Raw genomic sequence first — 22,188 nt, 5'->3', positions numbered from 1 at the left:
AGGTCCAAAATCTCTTCTCTAAACTTTTTTTTACCAAATGTATTTCAGAATTCTGTATTTTTGGACTGTAATATGGTAATATTACAGAATACTCCTAGCAAGTATTCTATAGACAATATCACATAATCAAACACAGTAATTCATTATGCATAGCCACACTAAAAGGAATAAAGACTATAAATAGCCTCATAAAGTTCAGGTCAGGTTTTGCAGCCAAATGTATTCCAAAAAATTTTGTTTTCCATGCTTTTTAAATATGAGAATCATACGTGAGGGATTGACAACCTGTATCAATTTTTAGTCCTTTGAGCAATGTATGAAAATTTCCCTTTCCCGCATTCATTCTATGATTTGACATTGTCAGATTTAAAAAAATCTTTATGCTATGGGAATTTTCATATGCATATCAAAGTGGAGGTAATAATGTATGAAATCTCATAACTCTGTGTATGCATCATCCAGCTTCAACAAGTATCAGCATGTGGTCAATCTTGTGTCATTTATACCCCTACCCATTTCTTCAGGAAATTCCAGATATCATTTCATCTATAATTACTAAAGATGATTTTAGAGGAAATTCCAGATATCGTTTCATCTATAATTACTAAAGTATATAATAGGTATTAAAGTATATATCTGAAATATAAGGATATCCCATTATCCCACTTAAAAGGAATTAACAGTAATTTCTTTTTTTTTTTTAATGTTTTAATTTTTAATTTTCTGGCCACGCTGCATGGCATGTGGGATCTTAGTTCCCCAACGCCCCCTGCAGTGGAAACATGGAGTGTTAACCACTGGACCACCAAGGAAGTCCAAACAGTAATTTCTTAATATCATAAGTTGTCCATTGTTCACATTTCTCCACTTATCATAATTCTTTTTGCAGAGGTTTGTATAAATTCACATGCAAACCAAGTTTATGGATCAAATTTGGTTAAGTTTCTTCTCATCTAAAAATTTCTCTCCTCTTTTCCCCCAGGTAGTTTGTCCTGTACACTCTGCCATATTCAGGATTTTGCTGATTCTATCTCTGGTGTTTTTTAACATGTTCTTTTATCTCCTGTATTTCCTGTAATCTGTTAGATGTTTGAGTTTGATTAAATGAAGATTTAATCTTGATTAAAGTATTTTGTGAGAATACTTCATAGGTGTGCTGTGTACTTCTTATCATTACCTATGTAGCATTTTTAACTGTAAGATTGATCAGTGGATTCAGTTATTTTAGAGTATTGTCAAATTTTTTATGTTTACCAATTTGAAGAGTGAGAGAGTATCTTACTATTGTTTTATTTTTTTAAACTAATTAATTAATTCAGTAATTTTTGGCTGTGTTGAGTCTTTGTTGCTGCACATGGGCTTTCTGTAGTTGTGGTGAGCGGGGGCTACTCTTCGTTGTGGTGTGCGGGCTTCTCATTGCGGTGGCTTCTCGTTGCGGAGCACGGGCTCTAGGCGTGCGGGCTTCAGTAGTTGTGGCTCGCGGGCTCTAGAGCACAGGCTCAGTAGTTGTGGCGCACGGGCTTAGTTGCTCTGCGGCATGTGAGATCTTCCCGGACCAGGACTCGAACCCGTGTCTCCTGCATTGGCAGGTGGACTCTTAACCACTGCGCCACCAGAGAAGTCCTTAGTATTGTTTCAACTTGCGTTTTCCTGTTTACTAGTGAAGTGGAGCGTCTTTTTATTGTTTATTTAATATCCTTTTGTTTTCTTTCTGAATTGCCTGTTCATAGTCTTTGCCCATTTTTCTGTTTGGTAGTTAGTTTTTATTTTTATTTTAAAATTATTTATGGTTCTTTATAGTCTGCATATTAATTATTTGTTTTATGTATTATAAAATACTGTTTCTCAAACTGATTTTCCTTTTACCATCATTTAGAAGAAGTTAGTTCAGCCTTATCAACATTTTAATTCATGATTGGTGTTTTTCGGGTTTTTTTTAAAATGTATATTTATTTATTTAATTGGCTGCATTGGGTCTTAGTTGTGGCACGTGGGATCTTTCTTGCGGCAGGCGGGCTCTTCGTTGCGGCACGTGGGCTTCTCTCTAGTTGTGCCGTGCAGGCTCTAGAGCGTGTAGGCTCAGTGGTTGCGGCTCGTGGGCGCTCTGGTTGTGATGCGTGGACTCTAGAGCGCGTGAGCTCTAGAACGCGTGGGTTCTGTCGTTGCTTGCCCTGCGACATGTGAGATCTTAGTTCCCCGACCAGCGATCGAACCTGTGTCCCCTGCATTGGAAGGCGGATTCTATCACTGGACCATCAGGGAAGTCCCTGGGGTTTTGGGTTTTATATTTGAAAAGTTTGCTGTACCCTACATAGATTAGGATATCCAACTTAAAATCTTAAATTGTATAGTTTTCACATCTGCTTATTTGTGTTATCTATGGCACTGTAACAAATTACCCCAAATGTGGTGGTTGAAAACAACAAACATTTATTGTCTCACAGTTTCTATGGGTCAGGAATCCAAGAGCAGCTTAACAAGGTGGTTCTGCCCCAGGTTCTCTCACAAGACTGCAATTAAGATGTTGGCTGGATCTGCCGTCGTCTCAGGACTTGACTGGGGGAGGATCTGCTTCCACGCTTACTCATGTGGCTGTTGGCAGGGCTTATTCCTTGCCAGGTGGGCCTCTTCACAGAGCTGTCTCACCACATGATATCTTATTTCACCTGGAGAGAGCAATCCAAGCAAGAGCAAGAAAGTACCCAAGATGGAAGTCACAGTCTTTTTATAACCTAATATCAAAAATAACATCCTGTCACTTCTGCCATGTTCAGTAGAAGTAAGTTAGTAAGTCTAGCTCATGCTCAAGGGGAGGGGATTACCAAGGACATGAGTACTAAGAGGCAGGGATCATTGGGAGCCATCTTAGAGGCTGGTAATCACATTATTCTAACAGCTCAAATAGAAATAAGGAAATAAGTAATTATAAAAGGAAGTAAAATTTTAAATGATATTAATATTTACTAACAAATGTAGCATTTGCTAATTTCTACTTATAAAGTAGTAAATTTTATTATTAAAAACCATACATATGTAAATACCAGTTGACAGTCAGTAAATGTGGTATTTGCTAATTTCCTTACCATAATGTGGTACATTTGGTAACTATTACAATAAACTTTTAAATTTATGTGTTTGTACATCTTAGTAAGTCTTACTGATGTTTTCTTTCCTTAAGGTTGTATAATTGGAAGTATAGATTTTGTCATTGCCACCACCAAGTTATTTTTAATCTAGTATCCAGAACAGATGGATACTTGAATTAAATATCAATAGTTGGTTTTGGCCCACAGGGAGTAGAGCTGTGGTAATGGAGTGTCAGTATGGGCCAAGAAGAAAAGGTTTCCAGTTAAAAAAAATCAGTGAGCAGGAAAGCAGGTCTTGTCAGCTCTACAAAGCTACTTGTCCAGCCCGGTAAGCTTTATTTTCTTTTATTTCTTTTTTATTAAGTACTTATTTTTGAATAGCTAATATGCACATTTTTATTAAGTTTAAGCAGTGCCAAAAGCATACAGTGAAATCTGTTTCCTCTTACCCCTGCTTCCTATGTCCCACTTTAGGGCAACAACTCTTACCAGTTTCTTGAGTAACCTCAGTTTCTTGAGATATTCTGTGTATATGCATATAGGTATATACTCTACTGTCATAAATGTTGAAGATCTCAGTAAAGATTACTAATATTTTCTTTCCTTAAATTTGGGTAGTAGCATACCTTCTTTCCAGCTATGAATTCACATTGATATATTTCCATTCTGAATGCCTATTGTAGTTATTTGCTGCACAGCTATTATGCTTCATACTAGTGTGAATGTAGAGATATATACTACTCTACATTTTTAAAAAAAATTTTATTGATGTATAGTTGATTTACAATGTTGTGTTAATTTCTGCTGTACAGCAAAGTGATTCAGTTATACGTATAAATATTCTTCTTCATATTCTTTTCCATTATGGTTTATCACAGGATATTGATATAGTTCCCTGTGCTATACAGTAGGACCTTGTTTTACTCTATTTTTTTTTCATTCCCAGTATATCTCAAAGTTGGCTCCATGTCTGTATTTAAATGAACCGATTACTTCTTTTTATTGATTGATCAACTGATTTTAAAAAGTGAGATAAAATTGACATATAAATTATGTTATTTTCATGGTTCCTTTTTAATAGCCATATAATATTCCATTTATAGATGAATTATCATTTACTTAATTAGTCCTCCAACAATGGACCTGTAGGCTCTGGAAAATATTCTTTATTATTATATACAAAGCTGCAACTAATAACATTGTACCTATTTGTACACTTGTGTAAGTATATTGATGGAATAAATTCCTTGAAATGAAATTGCTAGGGCAAGTGTTGTGTTCTTTTTAAATGTTGACAGGTGTTGCAGAGTTGCTTTGTAGAGTGATTTTACCAATTATATTCATACCAGAAATGTAGAAGACCAACACAGTAAGTTTTAGGTAGAATAGGACTACTGAGTAGTCATTGCTCTGGCTGAGAATGAATAATGTGCACCAATAAAAGATTTTTGTAATGTACTTTACTAATATTCTTTTTTCACACATTGAAAGTGTTTTAAATCATAATATAAAATTTTAAAATAACACGTAAAGGTTGGATTTAGTTGAGCTTTGAAACATTTTATTTTAGCATTACATCTCATATCACAAACCTCAGCATTCTCAAGAAGTTTTTAAAGCCAGTTAAGAAGGCTTTTCATGTTTAATGTGATAATGTTAACTTGAGACAATATTTAAACCTGATCATTAAACAAAACTTTGCTTTTAAATATAAGCAGTGTAGACCATTAAACAAAACATTGCTTTTAAATATGAGCAATGTAGAACTTTAGTTATAACTTGGGAGAAAATCTCTATACGTGAAGAGATAATTTTATCCTCTATCATTCTATAAGTACTTTTTGAGTATCTGCTCTGTGCCCAGCAACAACATTGGGTGCCATGGGAAGGAGGGGAGACTAAAAGAGGTATATGATTTTACTTAATCATGGGAAACTTAAAATATTGTTGGGGTAGATCAGGAAGCAACAAACTATAAGAGAACATAATAGTATTGTATATAATGTTAAATGTGTGGATTACCTGTCTTCAGAGAAGGAATATATCCTAGCAAACTCATTAACAGGAAAGAAAATGGAACTTAACTTGGATACTGAAGTTTAGATTGAATTTGGTAGGCAGAGAATTAGAAGGAAGATATCGTAGGGTAGGAGAATGATATAAAGAAAGATATAGCATGATTGTATATTTGGTATCAGAGGAGGAAGGAACATTGAGATGATAAACTTCACAGGAAAAGCAATTTTATATTTGAAGTGATGAAAAGATGGGTAAATAAATTAGAATCATATAGAGCGCCTTGAATGCTGCTAATAAATTTGTGCTTGATTAAAGAGCAGATAGATTCTTCAACAGAGAAGTACAAATGCAAAGAATTATTGTGACATTGGTATATCTAGTGGATTTAAGAAATGGAAGGCTGGAGGCCTAGAGGCTCCAGAAGGCGGGTATTAAAGTAATCCAGGTGTGAGGTGTTCACAGCTTCCGGGAGAATGAAGAAGAGACAGATCCAGAAAAAAAAAAGTTAATATTCATAATATTTAGACATTTTTACTAAAGTAATGATTATTGTTAACTTGCTGAGTATTATACACTGAAAATATGGCATATCTTTCACATAATTATCTGAATGCTTTCTAGATTAATCGAATTTTCTCTAAACTTTAACGCTAAAGTAAACTTGTGGTTGATAAGTTAGTCTTGAGGTTATAGTATAATGAAAAAAATTCTTCTTTTTCTTATAAAAAGGATTTACATTAAAAAGGTACAGAAATTTCCTGAATATAGAGTTCCTACAGACCCCAAAATTGACAGGAAAATAATCCGAACGGAGCAGGAGAAAGCCTTTAACATGCTAAAGAAGAACTTGGTAGATGCTGGTGGTGTTCTTAGGTATGACATTTATATTGTTCTTTTATTTTACAAATTACTTCGCTCCATTTGGAAGAATTCTGTAATAAGAGAAATTATATTATGTTTTCCAATTATTAAGAAATGGTTTTTATAAGGTAGATAGATGTCTTATTAGTAGCTCTCTAGGTATTAAAATGATTTGCCACTGTGTAAGCCATTGAGTTTATCATCCAAATGTGGATAATTTTAACCAAAGAATTCTTTATACCATGTGGAAGTTTTTTCCCCAAATGATAAATACATATTTAGCAACACATTTTATTATATATTTAGTACGTTTTTTCAGGTACTTATTAGGAACTGAACTTACAATTACCTACATATATTTTTTAAACCCATCTTTGATTACTTATGGCAGCCAGATATGAATTCTAAGCCCTATATAAAATTCCATTTTATATCTTTTATGCTTCAGGTTTTAAATAAGAAATATTAGCTTTCTTTCTTACTTTCCTTTATGTACTGGTCCAGGTGAAGAATTTATAAGGGGGTTAAGTGTATGGAATATAGTTTTTGTGTGCTCTTTAGAAAAAGTTTCAGATATATGAAAAATACAGTCAATAATTAGACTCTTCAGTTTGGAGAACATTTTGTATAATTTTTAAGTAGGCTCCGTTTCATGCAGTATCAGACAGTGTAAGCATTTTGTATAAAGATATTTATTAAAACTGTATCCTATCAGATCAGTTCATTTTCCTAGAATCTGTTTTACTGCATGGCTGTAAGAAATCTGCGTTCACCTTTTAGTTGATTCTCTTGCTCATTGGGGCAAAAGGAGCTGGAGTGCTATGGGGGCAGTATGTTGAGTTCCTGTCTGAGAAGATTCTCTCACATAGCTCAATCTTCGTAGGCACTAAATTATATCCACTCTTTGGTTAGGAGGATTATACGTACAACACAGAAGTTGTAATTTGGGAACAAAATGGTAGAAGAATGGGAAAATACACAATTCAAAAGATGATGATTTTAAAATCTCATTATTTTGAGGTAAAGTTTACTTAATATGAAATTTTAAATACCATTTTCATGTATACCTAAATCTTGCACCCTCCTTAACTTTAAGGACATAGTAAAAGTCTATAAAGGATTATAAAGATTTTTATTTAATTGGGTATAAAGCCAATCTTAGAAGAGTTGAGAGGACATTTTAACTTTTATTTATATTTTATTTTTATTTACTTAAAATTTTTAAATTTATATTTATTTAATATGATATAATCATATAATTTTTCTTAAAAGATGATTCCTTCTCCTGATGAGTATTAACATAAGTAACTATGATTCTTGCCTTTGTCTAGTAATATAATTTTAAATATTTTTTCTTGTCAGGTGGTATGTACAGTTACCTACGCAGCAAGCTCATCAGTATCATGAATTAGAGACTCCCTGCCTCCCTTTATCGCCTTCCTCTTTTCCTATGTCTTCTCTTGAAGAAGAGGAAACTGCAGTTAGAGATGAGAACTGTACATTACCCTCACGTCTACATCCTCAAGTAGCACATAAAATTCAAGAATTAGTATCACAGGGAATACAACAAGTGTATGCAGTAAGGAAACAGCTAAGGTACAGTAGAAACAAATTGTTCTTTTTCATTTCTGTTTGTTGGTTTAAGTAATACACTTAACATTATAGACATTTTCCAGGATATATGCTATCAGAGTAGATAAGGAATATAGTTTATTAATTTATTAAAATAATCTTATTTATGAAATGATCATTTTTCTGCAGATGCTTGGCAAGCCATAAGTAATGATTCGAACTACTCATTTGAGATATTCCATATTCAGATTTGGCAAATTGGACTATTTCTAAATGATACATACATTGAATTATGTACTAAATACCTTTACAGAAAAAAAATTTGTAGAAAAGATTTTAAAACGTGGGCCAAGATACTTGTTTTAACCTATTTGAAATGCAATTAAATTTTATTACAACAAAAGAATGTGGATAGTTTTTTTGTTTAATGAAATTTTATAGATAGTACTCTGGTCTAATTTTATTGATACTCAGGATATAATAATTATTATTATTATTATGTGGCACTTAGTATGTGTGTGCCAGCTATTGTGCTAAGCACTTATAGGCATGATCTCATTTATTCTTATGACTCACGAAGTTTGTGTATTTATCCTCATTCTGCAGATGAGGAAATGGAGACTGAGAGTGGTTAAAGATACACAGGCAGAACTGAAATCTAGGTCTGACTCTACAGCCTGTGCTCTCCAGCATGATTTCTGCTACTTAACTGACCTTATTCCTGCTGGTTATTGTGTAGTCTGATCTGAACAATACAATGAGTATTTCCCAGGATTATTTCTTAATTAATACATGACTTTTCTATTTAGCAGCTTTCTTAGACATTTTATGTTTATTTCCATTGGGGCATTCTTAGAACAGAGCCAAAGTTTGGTAAGCCATCCACTATTTTACTAAACCTATATTGTAAAAACAGAGGTATAATACAGCTCTTCAATATGGTCTACTGAATGTAATGCACAAAGAATATATATATTGAATTTTATCATTTCTTTTATATCTCTATTTTTTATAACCATCGTATGGCAATGCTGCCTTTTATTTCTGTCTTCTCATTTGTCTACTTGTAAAATTTGAGCAGACATATTTCATATATTAATTGATGACTTTTGAAAGCAATGAAACATGATGTTTATATGCATAACTTTGGTATAGGCCCAGTCTCTCTTACTAGCTAGGTGTATAACTTTGGGAAAATTATTGGTTTGGCCAAAAAGTTCATTCGGATTTTTCCCTAACAGCGTACAAAAACCCGAACGAACTTTTTGGCCAACGCAATACTTAACTTCTGTAGCCCTCAGTTCTCTCATCTGTAAAGTGGGAATGATAATTATACCTACCTCACAGGATTATAGTATGAGTTAAAGGAGATACTAGATGTGAAGTGTTCATACAGTGCCTGGCATAGTAAGCACTCAAAAACATGTTATATTTAAATTGAAAATACTGATTTCGTTAAATTCGTAAAAATATCAAAGCTCATTCTAAGATATATAGGTGTTTAACCAATGAAAATATTACATTTCTTTAATCTGCATGAATTCCATGACTTAATGTATGGGAAAAAAGTGGAAAAATATAAATTACTTATAAAGCTGTAAACCATACTTTACAGAAGTTTATACTAAAAGAGAATCTTTGTCATTTGATCTGAATTAGATTGCTAGATTGTTTATGTTTTTATTCTATTTTATATTCTCCATAGAAAATTTGTGGAAAGGGAACTGTTCAAACCTGATGAGGTACCTGAAAGACATAATTTATCCTTTTTTCCAACTGTAAATGATATAAAAAATCACATCCATGAGGTACAGAAATCCTTGAGAAATGGAGATAATGTATATAACTCAGAGATTATTCCAGCAACGGTATGATTACAACTGTAATTCCTTGTTTTATTACAACAATCTTTCTCAGCTGATGCATGATTGCTATTAGGCCATATAAGTAACTGTGATGTAAGGAAAAATAGTAGTATCTTTTTCTCAAAATGTGAACACTATGAACTCTCAGATGATGATTTGACTAAAATATTTTTTATTACTCTCACAAGAAGAAATAACAGCGAATTTCCAACCCTGACTATAATAACAATAGTAATCTTCACTTAAATATCAACACATATTATCTCTGTAAAAAGTATATCTTATTCATTTAACAGATAATTTATTGAGTACATACTGTGTATATCTCCACCTCTTTTTAAAATTTAAATAGAACAAGTTTAAATAGAATAGTTCAGACTTGAATACACAAAGTGATGATGTTGGTTCTATATGCCATCTATGGATATAAAGTTTACCTCATACTGTGATACTGTAGCTTTCTCCAGATAAGTGGCCATTTCTATGAAAATTTTGCCTAATCTGAAGAGATTAATGTAGTTACCCAGAAACTACTAATTGTAATACAAGCAGTGATTTTGGCATTAAAATCTCAAGTAGCAGTATCCTTTTCTCTATACATTTTTACTCTCTAAATTCAGTAACTGAATAGATTGAGATTTTTTAAAGCTAGAGCTACTATTCTTTTCTATCCAAAACTCTTAGTTATTCACTATCCAAAATTCAGGAACTAAAACAGATTTGGTTAGCAGTAGTCTTTGCCATCTACACTTGCTATCCACATTCTTGCTATCTGACCTTAGGAAGCTAATTTATTTGCATAGTTAAATATACTTAATGCTTTGAGAATGTGAACAAGTAAAGAGAGTAATTACAGAATAAAGCGCATTTATACTATGACTGAATAAGATATGACAGTTGCATTGCTGTTTTAAAATAGTTTTCAAAATAAATGCTTTGTTCTTTTTACTGAAGTAAATGTTCCCATTTCAGCTTCAATGGACTACAGATAGTGGGAATATTCTCAGAGAGACTGTGACAGTTACACTTGCAGAAGGTAGGGTATCTTGAATACTTCTAAGATATAAAATCAAACAGTGTTAAAATTGGAAGACATTTAAGATGTTATCTAATTTATCTCGTCTAATTTATGGATAAGGAAACCATGTCCCAAAGAGGCAAGAGCAGCTATGTTAGGATTTATTAAAATACTTCCAGCTATTTAAATTTCCTCCTATATAATCAGCTTTTTTTTTTTTTTTTTTGGTATGGTTTTTTTTGTATGGTTTGCTTTTTCTCATATGTTCTTACGCCTTTGCTCTCTCAATATTCCAAGCTTATTTCAACCCTTTTGTTCTCTCTTCTAGAAATGTCTTTGTCTAGAAATGTCTCTTCTAGAAATGTCTTTTCTCCTCTTCTGCAAGGCAAACTCCTCTCATTACTCACATAGCAATCTCTTTGGCTTTAAATGCTCTCTTAACTTCACCCCCTATGTAAAGATGGATATTCACTCTTTTGTATTTATCTTTGCATTTAACATGGTATCCTTTGTTTATGCATATGTATCTTTCATTATGATTTGAGAATCATATTTTATTCAAATTAATATACCTAGTTCTTAGCATAATGGCTTCTAAAAAGTTAACACCTAAATAGATGCTTTAGAATAAATTAATAATTATACACAGTACAATTGTTTTTATTCTTTGGCTTATTAACCTTTAAGAGTCACTTTGCCTATAAAATAACTCACAAAGTCTTTAGAATTATTCATTTGTTCTGTGTATATTAACTCAGTGTGATGAATGCTGAGCCTAAAAAAAAAGTAAGTTTCTTACTTCATTGAATTTAAAGGTTAGCAAGAGAAAAAGGCACTACAGTATATTCTAATGAATTACTCTTATGAATAGTGCCATGAGAGAATTGTGCCAAATTGTATGGGAACGGTGATAGAGACATGCAACTTAGTCTGGAGAGTAGGGAAGGGACACTTGAGAAAGTAACTTTTAAACTGAGAACTGAAGAATGAATAGGAATTTGCCAATCAAAGGAATAGCATGTTTGAAGGCTGAGCAAGAAAGTGCTTGCCGTGTCCAAGGAACTTAAGAAAGCTAGTGTAAAGTATAGACAATGCTTAGAGATAAAACTGGTTAAACAAAATAGGTTTAGGAGGCCCTTTCAGCTGTCCAAGTGAAAGGTGATAGTGGTATAGATTACAGTTGGTGACATTTATACTAGAATTAGGCAGATTTAAGAGTTATTTTAAAAATTCAATTCAAAGGCCTTGGTTATTGATTGAATAGGTGTAGGAGGTAAAAGAGTGGGAATGATCTGGGATGACTCCTGAGTTTCTTCCATGAGCAACTGACTGACAGTGGCATTTACTGAGCTCAGCAACACTGGCATAAGAGTGGGGTATTGGTAGCAGGGGAGAGAAAAAGATCCTGAGATCAAGTTTGGAAAAGCGTGAGTACCAGAGTCATTTCAATGAGGTAGATTGGAAGGAACCCATATTGGCGTGGCTGAAGAGTGAATGGGAGATGAATAAAAAAGCAGAAACAGTGTGGACCACTTCTTCAAAAAGTTTGCTATGAAGGGAGTATGGGGTTGAGGCAAGGTGTGTTAGGACAGGAGAGACCTGAAGAGATAGATGAAGATGAAGGTATTTGATACGTTTGGTGATGGGAAGTTGAGTACATTTCTATGTGATAGCTTCTCTTTTCTCTTTAAGTAAGAGTGTTAAGAATGAGAAAAGATCACAGGAAGGTGACCAAGATTTGAGGAAAATGGAGATTTAACATCCTCCCTGATATAGAGTGAGAGAAACATTATAAGATTGTCATATACATGAAGGTCTTATTGAGGCTGATGATCAGGAATTGGTGTTAGTAGTGGCAGCGAATTTCTTCTTCAGTGACAGTCAGCTTTACATGTATAGGCCCTGGAAGCCATTTTCATCCAGAATTAGGATTTTACCAGGGCGTTATGACCAAAGGACGGAGAGGAAAGGGAGTTTAAGGTATTTGCAAGAGAGTGACTAAAATTATAAGCCCAGGACTCTAAGCTGGAGGGGGAGAGAATTTTATTAAGGAAGACAGTGATGGATCTGAAGAAAACTGAGGAATTAGTTAACTGGAGGTCCACATGAAGTTGAAGCACAATTGTAGTAGAGTACCTGAGCAAAATCCCTGGAAGAATAGAGGTTGTGATCAGAGAATGGGATGTTTGAATTAGAGATTTTACATGTGGAATAGTCCCAGGTATAATCATAGTAGCGGGTAACTGCAGCATAGTGAGGTGGGACAATTAGAAATGAAGCAGCCAAGAAATGTGAGGGTACTGTTAATCCTTTGAGGAAAATTCTCTTATTATCCTGATTTTACACATGAGGAGACTGAAGTTTAGAAACTGCGTTAAATAGAATGTTGAAGGCTACAGAGAAAAGCCAGCACTTAAATCCATCCTTGTCTGACACCAGCACCATTTTTTCAAATTACTCGGTTACACGGGTGCGATATGCGGTATGGAAGCAATAAATAGTTGTTGATGATTGGTTTTAATTGGTTTTTGATTACCTTAAAGAGATAAATACATTTGGGTTAACTATAAGAATTACATGAGGACTCAAATTCCCTAAGGGCAATTACTTTAAAAATTGAGATATTTATTTAGAAAAGAAAAATTTTTATTCTTCTTCATTTATTCAAATATGAGTCATTGAAAGAAATTTAGTACTATTATTATTGAAGACCTGCTTTATGCCAGGCATTGTCCTAGGCACTAGGGCTATCAAAGATGAATTAAGTTTGGTCTTTGTAACTGAGATATTCAATAGGTGTTCCACATCTGGAGAAGCTTAGGTCCAGCATTATAGCATGAAAAAAATGGACTAGATTAGAACTACAGGTATAGAATCTTTTAAGGAAAAAAATAAGCTTCTTACATCCCTTCCTAGATATACTGAATTAAAATTACTGGAGGTTGAATCTAGGAACTTATTTTTTTAAAGTTTAGTGATTCTGATGATCTACCAGGTTCTGGAAATAGTAGACTAGATAACTTCCTAAAGTCCTTTTCAAACCTTTGACCTTATTTCCTATTCCATTTCTGATAGTAAGGATTGTAATAAAGTATATCCTAGAAGCCATAAAAATTACTTTAATAGTTTATTTTTTATATAATTTAGGAAATTCACAAGGAGAAGCAATTTCCAGCAAAGTGGAAACAAATCAGACAAGGAGTTCTTTGTCTCCAGAGCCAGCGCACTTGCTGTCCTCACTTTCTTCATTTCAGCCAAAAATATTCACACAACTACAGGTAAGTATCCAGTGTAATAGCCAAATTTGGGGCCCTTATCGTTCTTCCTCAATCTTCCCTCTTTTCTTAGGGATTTAACAGAAGTGTTATAGAATTATAAAGATGATCAAAGATGTTTTCATCATTAATTTTCTGACCTTTTTGTGTCTTGATTTAAGATGATAATTTAAACAATATGTTTTGAAAAAGTTTGAATTGACTATGCATGCGATAAAATTAGTCGTACTAATTTTCCTTTGGTTCTCGCTTCTGTTCTCACTTAATATTTGTTAGTAACTATCCTCTTAGCTTTTATTCCAATTTTGTGTCAAAGGAGTAATATATTCGATAAGAAAAACATACATAGTAAATTCAAACATTTTGATGTAACTCTTTTTGGTTCAAAAGGGTTTGCAGTTGCAACCAAGATTCACTTCTTCTGATGGATCACCAGCTCTGATATCAGTAAATAATCACCCCTCCTCCAGTCCTTCAAGACTTCTGGATTCAATAGGAAGTGCTGTAATGAATAATAATTCTCTACTGCTTGGTCAAACTCATTGCCTTCAAACAGATACATGCCTAACCCAAAACAATAGTATTTCCTCTACCATGGGTAACCTTCCAGGACCAGATCAAAATCTGGTTGCAGTTGATCAGCTGGTGGAAGTTGGAGATGTTGAGGATACAGAGAATCTGGAAGGGAATGTTCATCGGATTCTGCTGGGAAATGTGCAGACCATTCCAATACAGATTATAGACAGCCACCCAGCTCTTAGTAAGTTAAAATCATATGATTTTATTTTTTTTAACCTTTATGGACTATCATCACTATTACACTAGAGAAAAAAAAACTGTCATTTCTACTCAGTGGGTTTATAATATATAAATAAATCAAGTAAAACCAGGAGAAAAAGGGAAGAAATTTGGTGAGCATGAGTTTAATAACTTTTAAACTTTTTAATGTTTTTCTTTATCAGAATTATTCATTCACTAGTTACCTAGTTTTATGTGGAAAGTCTGTGGTGATGTGAAATCAGGAAGGTCATTTTTGAATGCATGGAAAACAATTAGAGAAACTCTAAAAGGAAAACTATTTAGTGTAAAGGTTATTATGGAAAAACTGATACACACACACAAAGAAAAATGGGATGAAGTTGGCAGATATAAAGGTTAAAAGGAAGATTTTGAGTTATAACTTAAATGTTGAGTTCTATAGAAATTGAAAGGGAACTAGTAAGACTTGGGGACTTGGTTTTAATCCAAGACTTTGTTGCCTTCACTTTGGAATGAACGCAGTCAGCATAGTAATAAACTCTGTTAACTGCTACTTGACCTATGTCACTTCTTTTCGCACAAATTGCTCTGGATTGGGCATTTTTGTGGGAATAGATTTGCAGTTTGCTTTGAAGAACAAAAGTCTTCATAGAAATTATCCTTAGACCATATATTTTTCCCTGCATGTGTGAGATAGTGCCTTCCAGAAAAAAATCATTGTCTTTTAAATTTATAGGAAGCATACTTTCAAGAAAATTTATCCAGAGGGCTGTGGCAGTTGTCTTTAGGAACTTTAGGAGAAGAGAGAGAAAAGGAATATACATGCACTGATCCTCACAACTACTCCATGAAATAGCTAGTAGTGTCCCCATTCTGCAGATGGGGAGACCAAGGCTCTGGGAGGTTAAGTAATTGCCTAAAAATCACATGTAGTAAGTGACAGAGAGGGCATTTAAACCCGGATCTGTCTGCCTCCAAAGCTTCTTCCAGTTCTAAGATCTCTCCTCCCTCCATTGTGCCAAGGTTTTCTGGGAGCTCTAATTCAGATTGCCTTAAAGGAGACCCTCTTTGGATCTGAACTTGCATGATCTATCAAGTTAGATCATGATTTTAGGGACTACTTCACCTAAATATGGATTCTCAGGATCACTCAAATCCATCCTCTACTGGTTTTCTCGATATGGTATAGGCTAAACTAACACACCTGTATGTGACAAGAATTAGGTGTGTTCAACACACTTTTCTGAGCAAGTATAGTCCCCTTAACCTTGGTTCCCCATAGCAACTGAAAAACTGATATTCCTGAGAAAGAGAGAGAAAGATTTTATCTTAGGTATCCCACCTGCCAGATCACAGTAGTGTTGCTGGTTTGCTACATTTACATTAATTTGGTCATAGGTACTTTGAAATCAGAATGGTAGTACATTCTGAAAGATTTCCCATAAGCAAACACATAGCTCGTGCAGCTAAGTCAGAGCTATCGTTTAAGATGTTGCATATTTTTTCTGAAGTACTTAAGTAGTGCGGTTTCTTTAGGGAGAGAACATTGAGTGAGTATGGAGACCATATGAGAATGGTAACACATCAGTGGATTTGTAGTATATGTTTGGTGTTTGTAAAAAAAAGTGATTTTCAAATAATGAGAGGCTTCCTGACTTTTAGTCACACATATTTTTAAAGACAGTCGAGTTTAAATATGAGATATTCCTCATAATTTTATCAAATTATGGACTGATTTTTGGTCAGAGAATCTTTTGAAGAGAATAACTTTGCAGTTTTCTTGGTCTCTTTTTTTTCCGTACTGAAGGAATTTAATATGAATGACTGTTAAGATGTCAGAAGCACTGAGTTCTCAAATACACCAACTGATTTTCTAAATTACTTGATTCTTTTTCCAAACTACTGTTTTTTTTTTTTGCCTTCTAAATTCATATAATTCTAAAGATTCCAGTGTTATAAATTATATTAACCCTTAGGGTTTTTCTTTTATGTTCGGTTTTAAAGTTGAAGAAAGTCCAGAAGGTACCATTTCTGTGAACCAAGTTAAGCAAGAACCCAAAGAACCAGCATTATCTATGGAAGCAAAAAAAAATTTGGACTGTAAGAAATTGTCTGCTACATAAATTATTGAAGCTTTTCAGAATTTACAACTCTGGTGACTTCTGATGTCATAAAAAAGAAGGTGAATATTATCAAAGCGCAGCGTTGTGATAAGTGGACTGAAGACTGGTTTAATGAGCAGCTTTAATTTAAAACTGACATATTTGTTGCTAACTCCCTATTTTTACCTTAAGAGATATTTTATTCCTCTTATTTTGTATAATTCTTATGCTTTTTGATTATCTGATAAGACCAGTATTTCAAAAGGTCATCTGAACTTATCCACTTATCTAATTCATCCTCTGGAAATATCTAATTTTGGTTCTTCAAAAAGAACAACAAAAAAAGTATGTGAGTTTGTGTGTGTGTGTGTGTGTGATGAATTTTTTTGAGTTCTGAAAGAGTTATTCCCTCTTTAAAGTTGTGAAAAAATTTTTTAAATTGGCAGATGAGAGAATATCTGAGGTCTGTCTCATTTGGAAAGAAAAACAACAGATTTTACATCATAACATGAAGCCAAACATTCACATCTGTGAAAACTATATAGTTGCATTTTAGCTTCTTCCATTCTAATTTTTATACTTATAACTACAAACCAGTAGTATACCAATGGTCATCTAGTAGAAATTTACAGTGTCTTGGTAAGTACTGAGAGTTTTAACTTGAATCAGATAAGCAAGAGAAATAAATGTATTTTGCATGGATTTATACAGTAGTGTAGTTAAAATACTACTTATGGGTTGAAAAATGTAGAAATTGAGAGAATTCAGAAAGAATAATAGAATTCCCTGGTGTTAACAGATAATTAGGGGAACTTTTTGATATCAGCAAAAGATTTTTTTTTTTTTCCTATTTTGTATTGAAGATTCAGCTCTGGTTAGAAAAGAATTTGAGTTGTATTTATTTTTCTGTGCCAGAGTTCTTAATGAATTGATGGTATTAGAATTTATAGTATTTAAAGGTAAAGATTTATAGTTGAAAATTTAATTCATATTTAAAACTTTAAAACAACTGGTGTGTTACATTTGCTTGTTGAATAAGCATATTTACTTCAAATACTGAATAAGTACTAATCAGTATATTCATTATAAGCTTCTCTTTTCCAGAAGGTTGGTAACCTAGAAATGTCAATTATAACTGTCAAGAAATCACCTAAAGGCTTTTTTTCCCCCTAGAGACTATATGTGGGTTTATTTAAATTTTTATTTAAAAATAAGAATTTCAAATGGATATTAATGTTTAATATTCAAAGCATGCAGAATATAATATGATATTCAGCCTTAATACTTTACATGAATATGAGTCTTTTTGTAAGTATATTTACTTCAAATTCTGAATAAGTACTAATCAGTATATTCATTATAAGCTACTGGTTTCTATAAGGCTGGCAAACTGGAAATGTCAATTATAGCTGTCAAGAAATCAACCTAAAGCCTTTTTTTCCCCCAGAGATCATTTGTGGGTATATTTAAATTTTTATTTAAAAGTGATAAGCATTTCCAGTGGATATTAATGTTTAATATCAAAGCATGCAGAATATGAAATTTAACCTTAATACTTTATATAAATATGAGTCTTTTTGGCTTTTCTAAGTCCAATCTCCCATTCTTAATTCACTTTAATTGTTTCAGGTACACAACATGTATCTAAGTATAAAGCACTGTTATGTTAGAAGCAGATGGAATTATAAAATTCCTTGCTCTTTATATTTATACCCTATTTAACATAAAATTTATTTGTACCTCTATTTAATGCAAAGTTAATATTCAGTTACATACATAATTTTTTAATAAGAATTGCTTTTATTTTTCCTAAGAATTGAAAATACTTGATGTCAGCATTTATAGAGGCAGGCTGCCAAATCTATGTTATGCTAAGTTAAACACAACTCTTAGTTACCTCAAGCCCAGTTTGCTCTTAGTCTGTGTGTACTTAAAGGGTATAAGTCCAAATTAATTTATAGTTTAGTGTTGCATTGTGGGTAATATTCATTTCATTTGTTATTTCTAGTTTTTGTGGAAACTTTTTTCAAGATTTTAAATAATAGATCTTCAACTTTCATTAATGACAATAGTTTATTATAGTTTATTGAACTATATTCCTTTGGAGACATTCCTTGCTTTTTGATGTTGAGTTGCTAAGGAGAAATGCTTGTTAAGATACAAACTCTAGTCAGTTACCTAGAAGGATGAGAGATGTCAGAGGATCCAGACTTTGGCACTTGATCAAGAACAAAACATAGTTTAAAAACATTTCTCACTTAATTCTATGTGAATGTCTCTTCTGATATTTTTTTTTATGAGGACAGAAAGTTGCAGTGAATCTTCCCCACAAACAAAAAGAAAAAAAAGAGAGCATGAAGGTTTAAGTCCCTAATTGTATACTCTTTTGGTTTTTAGGTAGGAACTGGAACTATCAATATTTTCATGTAAGTATTTTAATGAGTAGCTCTTTAAAAATGGTTTCTAAATTAATTTTAAAAAATTAATTTGTCCTCCAAATGCATGTTCAGTCACATTATATCGGTATTGTATTTTAAAGGTGCTTAGCATTGCTTTTTTAAAAGTATGTTTACATTTTTAAAATATTCAGTTAATTTTAAAATGCACGGGGTATTAAATACAGCACATAAAGTTTTCAGTATCTGTATTTGGCATTCTCCTAACAGCTCTGCAGCAAAGTTTGACATATGTTCTTTTGTCTCATGTATCACAAGGTGTAATATCTGTAGTAGAAAGTTGGATTTTCAAAATAAGCAGTTAGAATTCATAATTACAGCTGAGCTTGTTTCTTTATTGTACTTATCATTATAACTAAGTTTCCAAGTGAACATTATATATACTACAGTGAATTATAGATAAACACAGGCATGGTGGGTCTTTCCCTCAATATTGATTTTCTGTGTAAGCAGTTAACATACTAAAAGAAAAAGCTTTTATGTTTTATACAAGGTAAATGTTTTCTAAAAGTCACAAAACTGATAGAAAATAGTCTTGGTGATATGGTCCTGCATTAGAGTTTCTAATCTTGAGGCCTACCAGCTTGTGTTTCATCTTTATATCCTGTCAAAATACATACCTAATCATGTGAATATGAGAAAGATGCAGTTTAATTTTGTACCAGGTTTTTAAAAAAATTAAATAATGTGTGTATATATGTGTGTGTGTGTGTATATATATATATATATATAGTAACTTAATGTTTACTGTCCTTGTTATAATGTAATTTTTTTCATTAAAAAATCCTGTGTTACTTTTTTCTTAAGCTTGTTAGTTTCCTCTTTATACTCTTCCTGAGTGTAGTGGTAATTTTGTTCATCTTGAAGATGCTGAATAAACACATTAGTACCTGAGAATTTTGGCTAGAGATTTATGTTCAATTTGGAACCTGAATGTTTTTAAGCATAACTACCAGTAACTCCTGTTATCATTATGTTTGGGGATATATATGCATTCAGTGCTCTCAATTCAGCCAACTATCAACATTTTAAAACAATGCATTTAATAGGGTGTAAGTAATTCTTCCCCCCCCCCACACACATTTTGGCATTATAACATCTTCAAGTACAGTTTTATATTTTTGGAGTAGTGACAGGAGTATGTGATTTAAAAAGTCACATACTTTTGAAAGTCACAAAATCATTAATTTTTTCCCTCTTTGCTTTTTTTTTTTTCCTTTATTCCACTCTACCTATTTTTCAGGACCATAGAATATCTTACTCTCTCTCCAGAGGGGGACTGCATCGTCTCTTCCCCATCAACTGATTAGGCTTTAGACATCTTAAATGGTGTATTATTTTTATCTAAATATCTGTAATTCTACTCATTTAACATAATGGTAATGGCAAAGCCTAGTATACTTTTGCCACATACATGTTAGCTATGAATTCTGTTGTTGAATAATATAATATTCATTGTCGACTGAATTCTTAAAACTTAAGGAATAAACTCAGAATTTTTAAAAAATCGCATTTGATTCATGAGAAATTGATTCATGAGAAAAATAAACTGTATGATTAATATGGAAAACCTTTGAGAATGTGATATGGGTGTAAGAGTGCAGGGGAGATGTTGCTTAATGGTGCAAACTTGCAACTAGTGGATACATAATTCCTGGAGATCTGATGTACTGCATGCTGATTATAGTCAACAACACTGTATTATAAACATCAAAGTTGCTCAGAGACTAGATCTTAATTGTTCTCACTACAAAAAAGAAATAATAATTATGTGACATGATAGAGGTGTTAGCTAAAGCTACAGTGGTAATCGTATTGCAATATATAAATTACCCAGTTAATACATTGTACACCTTAAATGTTATATGTCAATTATATCTCAATTAACAAAAGAATTCTAAAACCAGAGGAGAGAATGGGAGTTAGATACCAGCAGAGTTTTAATTTTTAAATATCTCTATTTAAGTATATAATTGACATAAAATAAACTGCACATATTTATAGTATACAATTTGGTAAGTTTTGATGTATGTATATGTGTATGAAACCATCACCACAGTCAAATAATGAACATATCTATCACCCCCAGAAGATTCCTGGTGCCCCTTTGTAATCCATTCCCACTTCTTCCTGCCTCCACCCTTACCCCACCATCCCAAAACAACTACTGAACTGCTTTCTGTCACTAGAGGTCAATTTATTATGTCTACAATTTTATAAAAATGAAATCATATAGTATGAGCCTTTTTAAAATCTGACTTTGGTCACTCAGCATAGTTATTCTGATATTCATCTCTGTCACAAGATATATGAATAGTTCATTCCTTTTTACTGTTGAGTAGTCCATTGTATGAATATACCATAATTTGTTTATCCATTCAGCTTTTGATGGACATTAGGTTGTTTATATTTCTTGGCTATTACAAATAAAGCTGCTATGAACATTTGTGTAAGTCTTTGTATGGACATACGCTTTCATTTCTCTTGGGTAAATATAGGAGTAGAATGGTTGGGTCATATGGTAGGTATAAATTTAACTTTTTAAGAAACTCTCAAATGATCTTCCAAAGTGATTGTACCATTTTACATTCCAGTCAGCAGTGTATGAGAGTTCCAGGTGCTCTATATTATAGGCAACACTTGGTATGGACAGGCTTTTAAATTTTAGGCATTATAATAGGTGTGTAGTAGTAGCTCATTGTGGTTTTAATTTCCATTTCTCTAATAACCAGTATTGTTGAGCATCTTTTCATGTTTCATTTGCCATCTGTATTTCTTCTTTAAGTGTCTGTTTGAATCTTTCACCTATTTTTAAATTTAATTGTTGTTTTCTCATTATAGAGGTTTAAAAAGTATATTCTAGATACAAGTATTAGAAATGTGATTTACAAATATTTTCACCTGATCTGTAGCTTATCTTTTCACTCTCAGAATCTTTCAAAGGACAGAAGTTCTTAATTTTGATAACATCTAATTTATCTTTTTTTTCTTTAAGGATGCTATTTTCATGTTGTATCAAAGAGATCTTTGCCTAGCCCAAGGTTTTCTTGTTTTCTTCTGCAAGTTTTATAACTTTAGGTTTACATTTAGATCCATGATCCATTTTGAATTAATTTTTGTGTACATAGGGCAAGGCATAGATTAACTGTTTTTGGCATATGAATATCCGTTTGTT

The 22,188-nt window shown here is 32.7% G+C and overlaps 1 protein-coding gene across 5 annotated transcripts in view; it reads left to right on the top strand.

Moving 5' to 3' along the window:
- Positions 1–22,188, top strand: part of CARF (calcium responsive transcription factor) — a 94,635-nt gene that overhangs the window by 26,833 nt on the left and 45,614 nt on the right. The window contains exons 9-18 of one of the 5 annotated variants that reach the window (XM_082397064.1): positions 3,294–3,414; positions 5,835–5,978; positions 7,329–7,562; positions 9,244–9,406; positions 10,376–10,439; positions 13,569–13,699; positions 14,087–14,456; positions 16,460–16,637; positions 18,955–18,983; positions 20,257–21,466. In XM_082397064.1, coding sequence (XP_082253190.1) covers positions 3,294–3,414; positions 5,835–5,978; positions 7,329–7,562; positions 9,244–9,406; positions 10,376–10,439; positions 13,569–13,699; positions 14,087–14,456; positions 16,460–16,578 — 1,346 coding nt within the window. In that variant the 3' untranslated portion in view covers positions 16,579–16,637; positions 18,955–18,983; positions 20,257–21,466. Of the gene's footprint in view, positions 1–3,293; positions 3,415–5,834; positions 5,979–7,328; positions 7,563–9,243; positions 9,407–10,375; positions 10,440–13,568; positions 13,700–14,086; positions 14,457–16,459; positions 18,984–20,256; positions 21,467–22,188 lie in introns of those variants that run through there. The other 4 variants (XM_082397063.1, XM_082397065.1, XM_082397062.1 and 1 more) reach the window with 4 other exon arrangements.

This window comes from Balaenoptera borealis (genome assembly GCF_965194805.1).
Source record: "Balaenoptera borealis genome assembly, chromosome: 6".
Classification (NCBI taxonomy): domain Eukaryota; kingdom Metazoa; phylum Chordata; class Mammalia; order Artiodactyla; family Balaenopteridae; genus Balaenoptera; species Balaenoptera borealis.
Note: the sequence above shows the minus strand (reverse complement) of the source record. Positions and strands in the feature narration are given on the sequence as shown.